The sequence below is a fragment of the Gymnodraco acuticeps genome, unplaced genomic scaffold (genome assembly GCF_902827175.1).
Source record: "Gymnodraco acuticeps unplaced genomic scaffold, fGymAcu1.1, whole genome shotgun sequence".
In the NCBI taxonomy this organism is placed as follows: domain Eukaryota; kingdom Metazoa; phylum Chordata; class Actinopteri; order Perciformes; family Bathydraconidae; genus Gymnodraco; species Gymnodraco acuticeps.
In genome coordinates, this window is record NW_022990023.1 from 5,577,574 (window position 1) to 5,589,940 (window position 12,367).

Here is a 12,367-nt window from a genome sequence, read left to right on the forward strand (position 1 = left end):
ATGCTCCCAACCAAAGAGCATGGGATTATATTTGGATTGAGTTAGTTTTTTGACATATTGCAAATCTCCTTAGTTAAAAGACCTCAGTAAACTGCTGTATGTATTGAGCATGCAATCAAAAGTCAGCATTAGATTATTTTAAAAGATGATTGTTATTTCATTTAAAGGGGCCCCTATTATGCTTGTTGGGGTTTTTCCCTTTCCTGTAGTCGTGTGTTATATAGGTTTTTGTGCATGTAAATGGTCTCAAAAGGACTTTGTGTACTTCACATACGTGACACTCGTGCTTCTATTGGCTAGTGCCCGAACACATTGTACATGATAGGCTAAAGGGCGGGACTTCTCAAAGGGGTTTACCAATCCCAAAGACCTTTTTGAACATTAAGCACGCCAGGGAAGAGTAAAGTAACAAGCGTTTGTAATTTTTCGCAAATCCGCAACAACATCCGTAGGACTGGAGTCATACATCCGGGTGGAAAATACATTTCAGTCGCATTGCAGTTTAATTATATGGTAAAGTAATTGTATAGGAGCCAGGGTTGCTGATTCCAAAACGATAAGCATCAACATGTTAGATGATAACCACCTTAGCTTACCAATTTCATAGTTGGAACCCCTAAAGGTAAGCAATAAAATGCCAAAATGCAACAACAGTGTTCTCTGGTTTACAACTTCAAAAACTAGCTCTGGTAGTCTAGACAACTATAAAGCCAAGATACACAGAAGTGGCAGCCAGCACAGCTGGTAGTGGAAAAAAAGTGTCAAGTTTTTATTTTACATTTACATTATTTACATTTTGTCTCTCTCAGATTCAGTGTTGTCATCGAAGGAGAACGAGGGAATCGCCCACGGATCTACTCGCTGGAGCAGCTACTACAGGAAGCTGTGAGTTTCAGTCTTCAGGCTCCAGCATCTGTCACAGGAAACTCCTACTGAAACATTTGTAATACAGATCATTTTGTGATTTTCCCAGGTGTTGGACGTGAGGCCCCAGAGCGAGACCATCCTCACTGCAGGGACACGAGTGTGTACGTACTGGAGTGAGCGCTCTCGTTGTCTTTACCCCGGATACATCCATCGAGGTGAGCAGGAAGTACTGATAAACACACACACACACACACACACACACACACACACACACACACACACACACACACACACACACACACACACTAGTGCCTTTCCAGAAACTAATGTCTTCTGTTTTATGTGTTGTGCTTTAGGGAGTCCAGGTGAGGAGGAGAAGGAAGGCAGCGTGATGGTGGAGTTTGATGATGGAGACAGAGGAAGGATCTCCCTCACAAACATCAGGCTCCTGCCACCAGGATACCAAATCTGCTGTGAGTAAGAGAAAGGAAGGAAAAAACAAAAGTAGAACAAACAACAAAGAAAAAGGAAGGAAGATAGGAAGCAAGGAGGGAAGGAAGATAGGAAGCAAGGAGGGAAGGAAAGAAAGAAACAATCAAGCTAAAAACGTTAGTTTAAACCCATTTTTCTCCATCAGGTGTTGAACCCTCTCCAGCTCTTCTGATCTCCCCTGGTTGCCGCGGACGAAGAAGCTCCACCCAGGAGAGGAAAGACACGCCCACAGAGAAACCGGCCAATGATGAGACAGCAGGAAGGCCCCAGGAGAAACGACCAGGTGAGGGAAATGTTACCACTATTAGCTGTACATATATTTACGTCACTATGGTCAATTTGAGAATTTATCAACAGTCGGGTAAAAAGAAGGGTCGCAAGGAGCAAAAATCTAAATGTATTTTTAAATCGTTGATCATAAAAAAGAATAATAATCATACGTGTTTGAAAGTCAAATTAGGTGCAATGTCTCCTGAGGGTTTAACCTAAGGGTTAAGGCAAATATTAGGTTAATTCATAACTTTTTAGGTTTTGCTATTTTATCCAAAAAGTGACGAGACTAACCCCCAAAACACACCAGGAGCGTCTGCGTCGTGTTACGGCCGAGCCGCGGCGGTCGTAAGGATCGCGGCCACTCTAGTCAATGGGTGCTATTACACCACACGCGCCGCGTTACGGCTCAGACGCGTCCCAGAAGCGGCTCGGCGCAGCGCTTCTCTAAAATTAGGATGAATCTTATTTTTGCCGCGGCGCAGCCGTAAAGCAAAGTCGGGCAGGCAGCCCCCCCCTCGCAGGAAGTGGAAAGGTGAGCATCCGGGCCAGGCCCATCCCCCACATATACTAATTTAACAGACCCCACAAGTAGGAGAATACATGCCAGCGTTCTCCTCCGGTTTACAGGCACTGTAAATGATATATATATATAGAATAATTATGATGATGAATGCATATTTTTTTACCACTAAAATACAGCAACACATTACATTACATTACATTACATTACATTACATTACATTGCATTTAGCTGACGATTTTATCCAAAGCGACTTACAATAAGTACATTCGACCAGGAAGACACAACCTTGAAGAAAACAGAATCATATAAGTACATCAGGTTTCATAGAGCCAAACATTTCAAGTGCTACTCAACTGGCTTTAGGTAAGCCAGTCCTTTATTAGTATAAAAGTGCTTCGTTAATAACACATCTTTGATTCATGTCGTTTATAACTGGAATATTACAATTAGGCTATTATTAACTGTGTCTGTAGTCTACAACACAACAAAATAGGAAATAACAACAATAAACACGATTTAAACAGACACAAACATAAACCATTTAACCACGTATAGCCTACTTACTTGTAGAAGTACAAATGTCCAGGAAATATTCCAAAATCAACAACAACTGCGAGGCTGCACACACGACGCTCCGCTTCCGCAACGTTTTGAAACGCGTCTGGTGTGTGTTGTCGCAGGAGGAGGTCGCAGCGTGGCGCAGCCGCAACGTAACGCGGCGCAGACGCTCCTGGTGTGTTTTGGGGGTAACCCAACGCAGGATAACCGGCCCCTCTGGGAAATAAACTACTTGAATCTTTAGTTTTATATGTGTGGGAAAGAATGGGTTTTTATTTAATAACACTGAGGAATCCACTCTGGGATTGTACGTCCCTCAGACACCAAAGGTTAATTTGATGTTGTCTGAGAAGTACTGGTCTAACTAGTAAATACATTCACAGCCCTTTAGGCAATATTGGAAAATCCCCCCAAACACCGCCTCGTTTACAGTTCAAACTGCCAACCACTTATCAGATGCCCCCGAGTCAGAGCAGGGGAGGGATATAAACCGAAAGACTCGTAAATTAAAACTCTTTGTTTGCCTCCTATCATTTAACCTCTATTTGACCACATCAATCACGCGTTAACGAGGTGTCATCGGTGTGTTTTCTTTTGTTACGCAACATGCTTTTTACTCTTCAAAAACTCCGGGTAACAATAAGACCGGAGGGAGAGACAGGTTTACCAGGTTTTGTTTTAGTTTGAGTAATGGATATGTTGTTTATACCTGGCTAGGTGGAGATCAAAGAGATAAAGGGTTAACGTTTCTCCAAAACTCTTCCACGATTATCACTTTCAAGATCCATTACTTCATATTGATTATAACAGGGGCGAGAGAGTTACTTCAAATGGTTTACAATTACTAAATGTTTTGATTAGTAGCCTAATCTAAGTATCGCGATATAAAAGTAATTTTATATATATAATAAAGTATATTTATTTTTAGATGGGTTGTTACTTTGTCATCCTGCTAGTAATTCCCTTTTTTTTTTTTTTTAAAGTACCAGTTATGTGTTTTTTTGTATCCTGATTACGATATGCCATTACATGTAATCCATTACAACCCAAGCCTGATTATAACTCTTCTCCTTTTTCAGTTGGCAGACCGAAGAAAGTCCACTCTGTGCCAAAGACATCGAACACGGATACCGTAACCAAAGGCAACACTTCCTTGTTGAACTGGTCTGCGCCCAAGAAGCGACCTCCGGTTGACTTCTTCCTCTTCAACGGGACGTCCCGTAAGACCCAGAGGAGGAGAGAGCGAGACCTTGGGATGTTTCACCGGCCCTCCCACCTCCTCGCTCCGCCGACGCCATTTAAAGGCATCTTCGGCTCCCCTTTTGCAGGAGACTCCTTCAGCAGCATCGCCAACAGCTACTCCACCTCCAGGAGCTCTGGATCGGGGCGACCTGGCTCTTCTGGACCCTCCATGGGGGTCTCGTCCTCTGCCTGCTCCCCATCAGTAAACATGGCGTCTAACAACAGGCATCCGGCGAGCGAACGCGACAGAAAGCAGTTCCTGGTGAAGCTCGATCACGAAGGAGTAACCTCGCCCAAAACAAAGAATGGAAAGGCGCTACAAAGACTTGGAGGGAAAGGGGATACAAGTCCGGCCTCTGCAGGAGTGCCGCTGCGATACATCCACCCTGCCATGGTGGTGAAAGATGGGAAGAAGTCAGGAGGAGAGAAAGATATCACCGGGGTCCGATCTGAGGGGGTTTCAAAGGGATCTCCACCTCTGAGGAAGGATCTCCTGGCTGCAGGTCTCGGAGTCCAAGAAGGGGATTTGGACTACCAGAGCGACTGCCCCAGCTCTTACTCTGAGCTTGATGAGGAAGACGAGGATGAAGGTCAGGATGCTGAAGCTCCACGGAGAAGTACAGGGGACGCATCCCAACGTGGAAGCCGATTTCTCTCCCGTCTCTCCGCCTGCTTCTCCTCGTCATCCTCCTCTTCTTCCTCCTCCGGCTCCATCTCCTCATCGTCCCTGTGCTCGTCAGAAAACGACTCCTCTTACTCATCGGATGAAGAGTCGTCCGCCGTGCTGCTGCGACGCGCCTTACTCCAGCAGGACAAACACAAACACAGACAAAACGTGACCTCTGACCTCCTGAACCCTGACTCCGCCCCCTCCAGCTCCTCACCTCCAGCTCCCTATAGGGCCAAAGGTAGCATCTCGGGGTCAAAGGTGAGGAGTGAAAACAGGAAGGAGTTGATGTCAAAAGGAGGTCTGGTGGCTAACAGTAGCACGGCTAAGGCCCAGCTGAAGAGGAAGGACAGAGGGTCCAGCAGCCACCATCAGAGGCAGAGCAGCCCAGGGAGCCAGCTGCAGAAATCTTCCTCCAAGGACCCGGCCAAGCGGCAGCGCATGTCTTCACCTGAGCCTCTGCCCAGCCTGGCACCTCTTCTGCCTGGACGCCAGCTCTGGAAATGGTCCGGAAACCCCACACAGGTAAGACACGTTGGGCTTTGTACAATTCAAATTAAAGCAGAGTTGAAATCAACGCATTTTTGGGGCCCTTTACATACACGAAAAGTCAAAAGAGAATTCACACGCGTCCATTCTGGTGAAAATAGACATGAAATGGATTCTAGACTTTTCCATTATCACACATTGTTATGTTGGTCATACAATTACGAAACCATGTCAATAACCTTTCACTTCACAACTTAAGTAGACTGTTGTTGTTTCAGTCTGCTGTGTCATATCTTGATGACATACAATGATCAAATAGAATTTGTCCTTGCAGTCTTTCTCAGTCTTTGTAGACTTTGGCAACACTACGAGGCTTTATTCTCTGACTGTGTTATCCTGATTATTAAGTCATGATCCTGAGATAACAGAACAAAACAGTCTGAGCAGCCACTGCCACTCTCAGTTTACATTCTGCCGCGCTGTTTGCTCTGTAAACATCTGCAGCGTTAAAAATGAAACGACAGAGCAGAAATAAAGGTGTAAGCTCTTCTCCATTTGTGTGCCAGCTAACATGGTCCTGTAACTCAACAGGATCTGAGTGTTATGAGTGGGCATTAGCTCATTTTTGGCGTTAGGAAAGAAGTATTAAATCTAACCGTGCTTTGGTAGCCTGGGTTTAGCAAAACAAAAACACATCTTAATTGACTTTTGGTGGTGAAATGAGCCCTCGGCGCTGAATAAACTGACAGAGTGCTATTTTAACTCCCTTTCCCTCCACAGAGGAGAGGTCTGAAGGGTAAAGCCCGCAAGCTTTTCTACAAGGCCATCGTGAGGGGCAAGGAGACGGTGCGTGTCGGGGACTGCGCGGTGTTTCTGTCACCCGGCCGGCCCCAGCTGCCCTACGTGGGCCGGGTGGAGAGCCTCTGGGAGTCCTGGAGCTCCAGCATGGTGGTCAGGGTCAAGTGGTTCTACCACCCGGAGGAGACCCGTCTGGGGAAGCGACACCGTGATGGCAAGGTAAAGGCCGCAGAGTGCAAGTAGAATTTCTCTAAAACAGGGAATGGTCAAAGTAACAGCCCGTGAAATTTTCATATAAATATATTACCTCTTTGCTGCTTTTTTATTCCCCCGTTTCCATCCGCTATGAACGGCTGAACATCCACTTTAGTTCATGAAAATGTTATCATGTACTGTTTCTAAATACTCTTTCCCAGGAAAAATGTCTCTCCTGCCGCACAGGAAGTCATGCATTTTGCATTTTTGGCAACAGCAATAGTGGTTTGTTTGGAATAACTAGAAAAAGAGCTGAGGAGTTTGCATGAGCAGAAATATCCATCATGGCTGAGCAAACAGAAAAGATCACAACTGGCAGGAACTCAAACTACAACCCACGCTACGAGACATGACAAAAACGGATTTGACATATGAGGCACGAACGATATTGCCAAACAAAAACAACAGCTTTTCTTGTGAAAGCAACGTTTTCAGGCTGTATATACAGTATCCTTGCTGATTTATCAACATACAGTAGGTGGAATTTTAGCCTTTGCGGACCATTTAAATGCACTGAAACCTATTTAACACATTACAGGAAAAGGATAACACATAAAAGCACAATAGGGACCCTTTAAATGTTGCCCAAAAAAGCATGCATCAGTTACTTTAAATACATATTGACATAGATTCTTGTTTTTTCCCAATCCTGCTAATTATCTACTCTGACCTCAAACTGGTTGCATGGCAAAAACATTGTACAGGTTTGGGACCATTTAAAGATAATCTGAACCACCTTTGTCCCCGCTTCTTTTCCACACAAATTGACGCCCCCTTGTTAATCTACCATTCTTCCTGTCTATCTTTCCCAGAATGCATTGTATCAGTCGAGCCACGAGGATGAGAACGATGTTCAGACCATCTCCCATCGCTGCCAGGTGGTCAGCAGGGTGGAGTACGATCACCTGACGCGTGACCGTAAGCCCGGCAGCGCGGCCAACGACTTCTTCTACCTGGCGGGGTCCTACGAACCCACCACGGGTCAGCTGATCAGCGCGGACGGCATGGCCATCGTGTCCTAGCACCTCCAGCTAGAGAGAAATCCAAAAATGTCTAACCTACATTCTGGATCCTGCTTCCAGACCGGAGCTAGGGACGGAGGCAAACCAAGACAAAGAGTTCTGACTCTGCGTGTTGATCTGTCCCTCGGAGAGAAGGAGCTGGCCACACTGGATAAAGCCTGACAGTACTGGCACTAAGAGGTTTTGTTCTGGGGAAAAGTCTGATCCGTGACAGGTTCAACCTCTTTATCAGATGTGGACCGAGGCTCCTTGTTGTCGGCAGCCTTCCCTGTGGCTGAAATAACAGAGGATATCGTCGACAAGGAAACTAAAGAACCAAGGACATGAGCACTTTGGAGTTACAGTCGCTTGGATATACTACGGCGGGAGTCTAAAACAAAGACTGACTCGGAGACTTACTGTAAACCGCACTGGTTTGGAGGGTTTTTAATGGTCTTATACTGGTAGTTTGACAATTGGGAGATCCCCAACAGGACCAAAAAAACACTGTAGTTCGGACTTTGTGTGTGAGAGTGTGAATGTGTGTTTGCAGAGTGACTGCGATGACCCTGTTTGGCATTTAATGAGCTCTAAGTAAATAGTGCTTTAGCGGTGAGTGTGTTTGTACTGAATATGTGGCACGTGTTCATCCGCGCTCATCAGGCAGGGATGACGTCTCGGCAGTTTATCTGGAACTCTCTGAATATGAATCTGTCCCGTACTAAACGTGCAGTCCTCAGAAAACCGGAATTTCTTCTCCTGTCAAGCCATACACGTCAATACCTCTCTCTCTCATACCCACCTATTGCGGGTGCAGAGACACATGTACAGGTAGTTGGATTGTTTATTTGAGATGTGTGTGTGCATGGGCGCTTGTGTGTGCGTGCTTTGTACAGCATCATGTATAATATGACATGTTGTAAATAGTATACATATATATTTGTTGTTTTCTTTTGCAGAGATTATTTTATTTACGTTTTTTGAGGGTGTGTGTGGGTGGGATCGGGGGGCTTTTGACAGAGGGAGGGTTAGTGTCCTTCTCTCTCAATGCACTGAACAGGATTGGAGATTCGGGGTCAAACTGTACAACTGATGTGAAGACTTTAAATATGTAGAAAGGGTGTTTGGGAAATGTTTTTCTAAGGAAATCAGAAAAAGGCTCTTTTTGTCTAAATTCATTTTTCTCTCCTTATTTCACTCCATTGGGTTTAAAATGTGCTTTTTTAATACAAATACTGGAAAAGAAACCGAGTTTCTGCTGTCCTCTGATCCTATAAGAATCTCCTTTATCTATTTCCTGTATTCCTATATCAAATGTAGATATTTATCTGGCATCAAAAAAAGAAACATACCAAAGCACCTGTGAGTTTCATCGCATTAAAAACAATTTATATGAAAAAAGACATTTAAAAAGAAAAAGAAAAACGATCAATCAAATCTGAATCCGGGACCCGCTGCAATCACGGAGGTTATGCTCGTGCTCATCCGGCGTTGCTATGACAGCCTCCGAGAAACGTTGCAGCAACATTGTCTGCACGCTGCCCAGCTGATGCACTTGAGGTCACCATGGCAACCGTAATGGCGTCACGTGACTGTGAAGGACAATCAGAGCCAATTCAATGGGGCGATGTTGATAAGAGACAAAACAAGATAAGGATCAAATCACAAAATTACGCTTCTTGTCACTTTTATTCCTGCTTTGCCAAAATGTCTGTGTATGTGTGTGTTTTTATGTTTTCCTCCATCGTACCGTTTATGCAATTCTGTGACGACTGTTGGTTGTCGGTGTATAGGATGTACAGGGGGGGGGGGGGGAATCATGATTGCCTTTTTCTTTCTTTTTTTTAAGGACATTGACTGATTTTGTTAACAACATGTTGCTGTTACACTGCGAAGCAAAAGCTTTAAGAGGAATGTGAAACTCCATTTTTAAATATTACTTTTATGGGTCTTTTATTGATTGATTTTTTTTAAAGCTGTATTTTCTCTAAGAAACACTGGAGCTGTAAACATCACGTTTTGACCGAAGCGACATCATTGCTTTTTTATTTTTATTAAGACCCACTGGAAAAACTGCTTTGTACGGTTGAGATTGCCTACTAAAATATATTATGTAATTTCAGTCATTCTTTGGGAAATATGACTTAAATATTTCCTCATGTACAAAAGGAAAAAAATATTTATCTTAATTTTATTGCCTTTTTTGTGTTTCATTAAAAAAGATTCTTACAAAAAAAAATCTTGATTGTTTTCTTCTCCACTTCTGATTGGGCGTGAGTCCTCTGAATGCGGCCTTGTGTTCATCAATGCCGATCATTTGTCTGCTGCAGGAAATGGACCGCAGGAGAAAGAATAAGGAGGGGGAGGGAGAAAGGAAGAAACACATGAGAGGAGGAAGCAATTTGAAACTGTAGCTGTCGATAGAAGGGGAAGAATGGGGATAGAAAGGGAAACTGTATCTTCCCTTGATTCCTGAGAGACGACGCGCAGGGTAAAGGCACCTGGGTGTACAGGTGGGTCAGGTATTCAGGATAATAAAAACGGAACAGGACCATTAAGAGAACAAAGCGACCATATCGGGTTTCGGCCTGCCAAGATTTCAAATACTTGTGCATGGGTGTGTGCTTACAATTGTGTGTGTGTGATGCAAACATGCAGCTCATGTGCTCACCAAACAGCTTGTCTTGTGTACAGTCTGATGTAAATCCACGCAGTCTCCATGCATTCCTGTTCTTCTTTAGGAGGGAGAAACACTCAGATCTTGTACTTAAGTAAAAGTAGAAGTATAGTATACTCTGTTACAAGTAAAAGTCCTGCATTCAAAATGTTACTCTAGTAAAAGAACAAAAGTTTTAGCATCAATATATACTACTCATTAGTATGCACATTACTCCATTTCAGAATAATATATATATGTTTTAATTATTGATGAAGTGTTATCAAAGCTGGTAAGGATGCAGCTAGTCTTAATGACTTTGTATACTCCAGGTAACTAAAGTCTAAAGTTGATTATATTGCTCATTATTAATCAAAATCTGCAAAGTAACTAAAGGTATTAAAGGAATGTCGTGGCGTAAAAGTACACCATTTGCCTCTGAAGTAGCAACAAATGGAAATACTCAAGTAATATAGAAGTCCCTTGAAATTATTAGTACTTGAGTAAATATACTTAGTTACTTATGTGTACTTTTATTGATTTTCAGCTTCCTTTAAGTGGAGTTTCTGGGACTGCGTTTTATTTGAGAATTCCTGTGAAATATTCACACCTTTTTATCGCAGCGGAGCCTTTGTGACGCGGCTCATTGCGACATTAAAGTCTGGATAGAGGATTTACCTTTGACCTCGCATTACAGTGCAGTGGCCTCGTGGCAGCCGGCGAAGAAACGCTCGAGATTCAGCGTCGCCTTGGACATCGGCCGTAAACTTTATTTCACTGAGCTGCGTTTTCTTTTCTCTTACATGTGGGCCCCTCCACTCCTCGGACCCTTTTTCTTTTCTGCGAGCGGATCTCTCTCCTTCTGCTTAACTTGTCAATACAGGAAAAGTTGAGTCACTTTTTTTGTCTGAATAACTTTGCTAATGGTCCTTGGCCATTTTGAAATCACACAGACTCTTTGTCCAGCGGGATGTGTGTTTGCTTTTCTTTTGTATTCTGTGTTTAGCTGTTTCTGCAGTTTAGATTGTTATTACAAAGATATGAAACTGTGCGCCTGCCAGGGTGACCACACACACACACACACACACACACACACACACACACACACACACACACACACATATATATACCCATTCTGCTCACTGTTGGTCTTTTACATCCTCCTCATTGGCTCCTCAATCAAGCAACGCCTTCAAGAAACACACACACATTAAGTGCAGTCTTTCACTGCTTATCAGCACGTTTGCATTGGGCTTATCTGGTTGACATTGTTAAACTACTTTACCCAGAATGCTGCGGGAGATAGGGGCACAATGGGAGGCTGGGGGTGCCCTCTGGGTTAATGAGAGAGGGCTTTCACGTCGTAAGAGCAAACATGCCACGAGCCGATGTGTGTGTGAGTGTGTGTGAGTGTGAAGGGTCAAGGTGTCAAGGAAAGGTGTGGCAGTTTTTTTTAATTGTGTTTCTTCAGTTTTTTAAGGTGGGGGTCTGACGGGTGGGAACAAAGACGTCACATCTGAGGCATGACACCAGTGTAGGGGAATCTAAAGGCTATTGAGAAGCGCTCAATCAGTGTGTGTGTGTGTGTGTGTGTGTGTGTGTGTGTGTGTGTGTGTGTGTGTGCGTGTGTGGACTCGCCTCCCTTATGGGGACAAATTGGAGGTCCCCATAAGGGAAATCATTAATTTTAGGGTGAAGACTTGGTTAGGTTAAGGGTAAGGGTTAGGGTTAGGTATGTGTTGGTTAAGGTTAGGATAAGTCTCCAGGAAATGCATGTCAATGTAATGTCCCCTGAAGTGATGTATACATGGTGTGTGTGTGTGTGTGTGTGTGTGTGTGTGTGTGTGTGTGTGTGTGTGTGTGTGTGTGTGTGTGTGTGTGTGTGTGTGTGTGTGTGTGTGTGTGTGTGTGTGTGTGTGTGTGTGTGTGTGTGTGTGTGTGTGTGTGTGTGTGTGTGTGTGCGCGCGCTGGGGTGTATTCAGGTCACTCAGAGTGGGAGTAAGGAGATCAGCAGTCTTCTTTCTCACCTCATCCATTGTTCATATGAGCCTCTGTGAGCTCGCCACCGCTATCCATCTTACTGTGTGTGTGTGGTTGGTGTGTGTGTGTGAGACATTGTAGATGACCGTATAGCCAATCTGACTCATTGGTAGTTGTGCAACGTATTCTGTGGCAACAGATGGTAGGCTTACATAAATCATGGATTCTTGGCAGAGTGGAAGTCCTGTCCATGTTCTCCTACATTACAACACCAACAAACCTCCTCTGTTCTCCGGCTTCCTGCAGGTTTACCACTTGTTTCACTTTCTGGCCTGTTACAGAGAGTAAAGTTGAAAAAAAAAGGGATGTAGTCGACTATATATTTTACAGAAAGGTTTATGTGTAGCAATATTTTAAGTTCAACATTGGAGCAGTTTCCCAATCAAGATATCAGCTGAAGGTTTCAGTAATTTGTGAGTATACGATTGCCAGTGGATCTAACATAGTTAAAATTACCATTAACAAATGTTTAATCCTATTATCTAATATGAGTCAAAAGATATGGC

The 12,367-nt window shown here is 43.9% G+C and overlaps 1 protein-coding gene across 5 annotated transcripts in view; it reads left to right on the top strand.

Annotated features, from left to right (window-relative positions):
- The window catches only part of bahcc1b (BAH domain and coiled-coil containing 1b), a 66,636-nt gene extending 58,052 nt beyond the window's left edge, over positions 1–8,584 (top strand). For all 5 annotated transcript variants that reach the window (XM_034214371.1, XM_034214370.1, XM_034214373.1 and 2 more), the window contains exons 22-28: positions 810–885; positions 974–1,082; positions 1,224–1,340; positions 1,505–1,642; positions 3,793–5,147; positions 5,892–6,128; positions 6,977–8,584. In XM_034214371.1, coding sequence (XP_034070262.1) covers positions 810–885; positions 974–1,082; positions 1,224–1,340; positions 1,505–1,642; positions 3,793–5,147; positions 5,892–6,128; positions 6,977–7,186 — 2,242 coding nt within the window. In that variant the 3' untranslated portion in view covers positions 7,187–8,584. The remainder of the gene's footprint in view (positions 1–809; positions 886–973; positions 1,083–1,223; positions 1,341–1,504; positions 1,643–3,792; positions 5,148–5,891; positions 6,129–6,976) is intronic.
- The last annotated feature ends 3,783 nt before the right edge of the window (positions 8,585–12,367 follow it).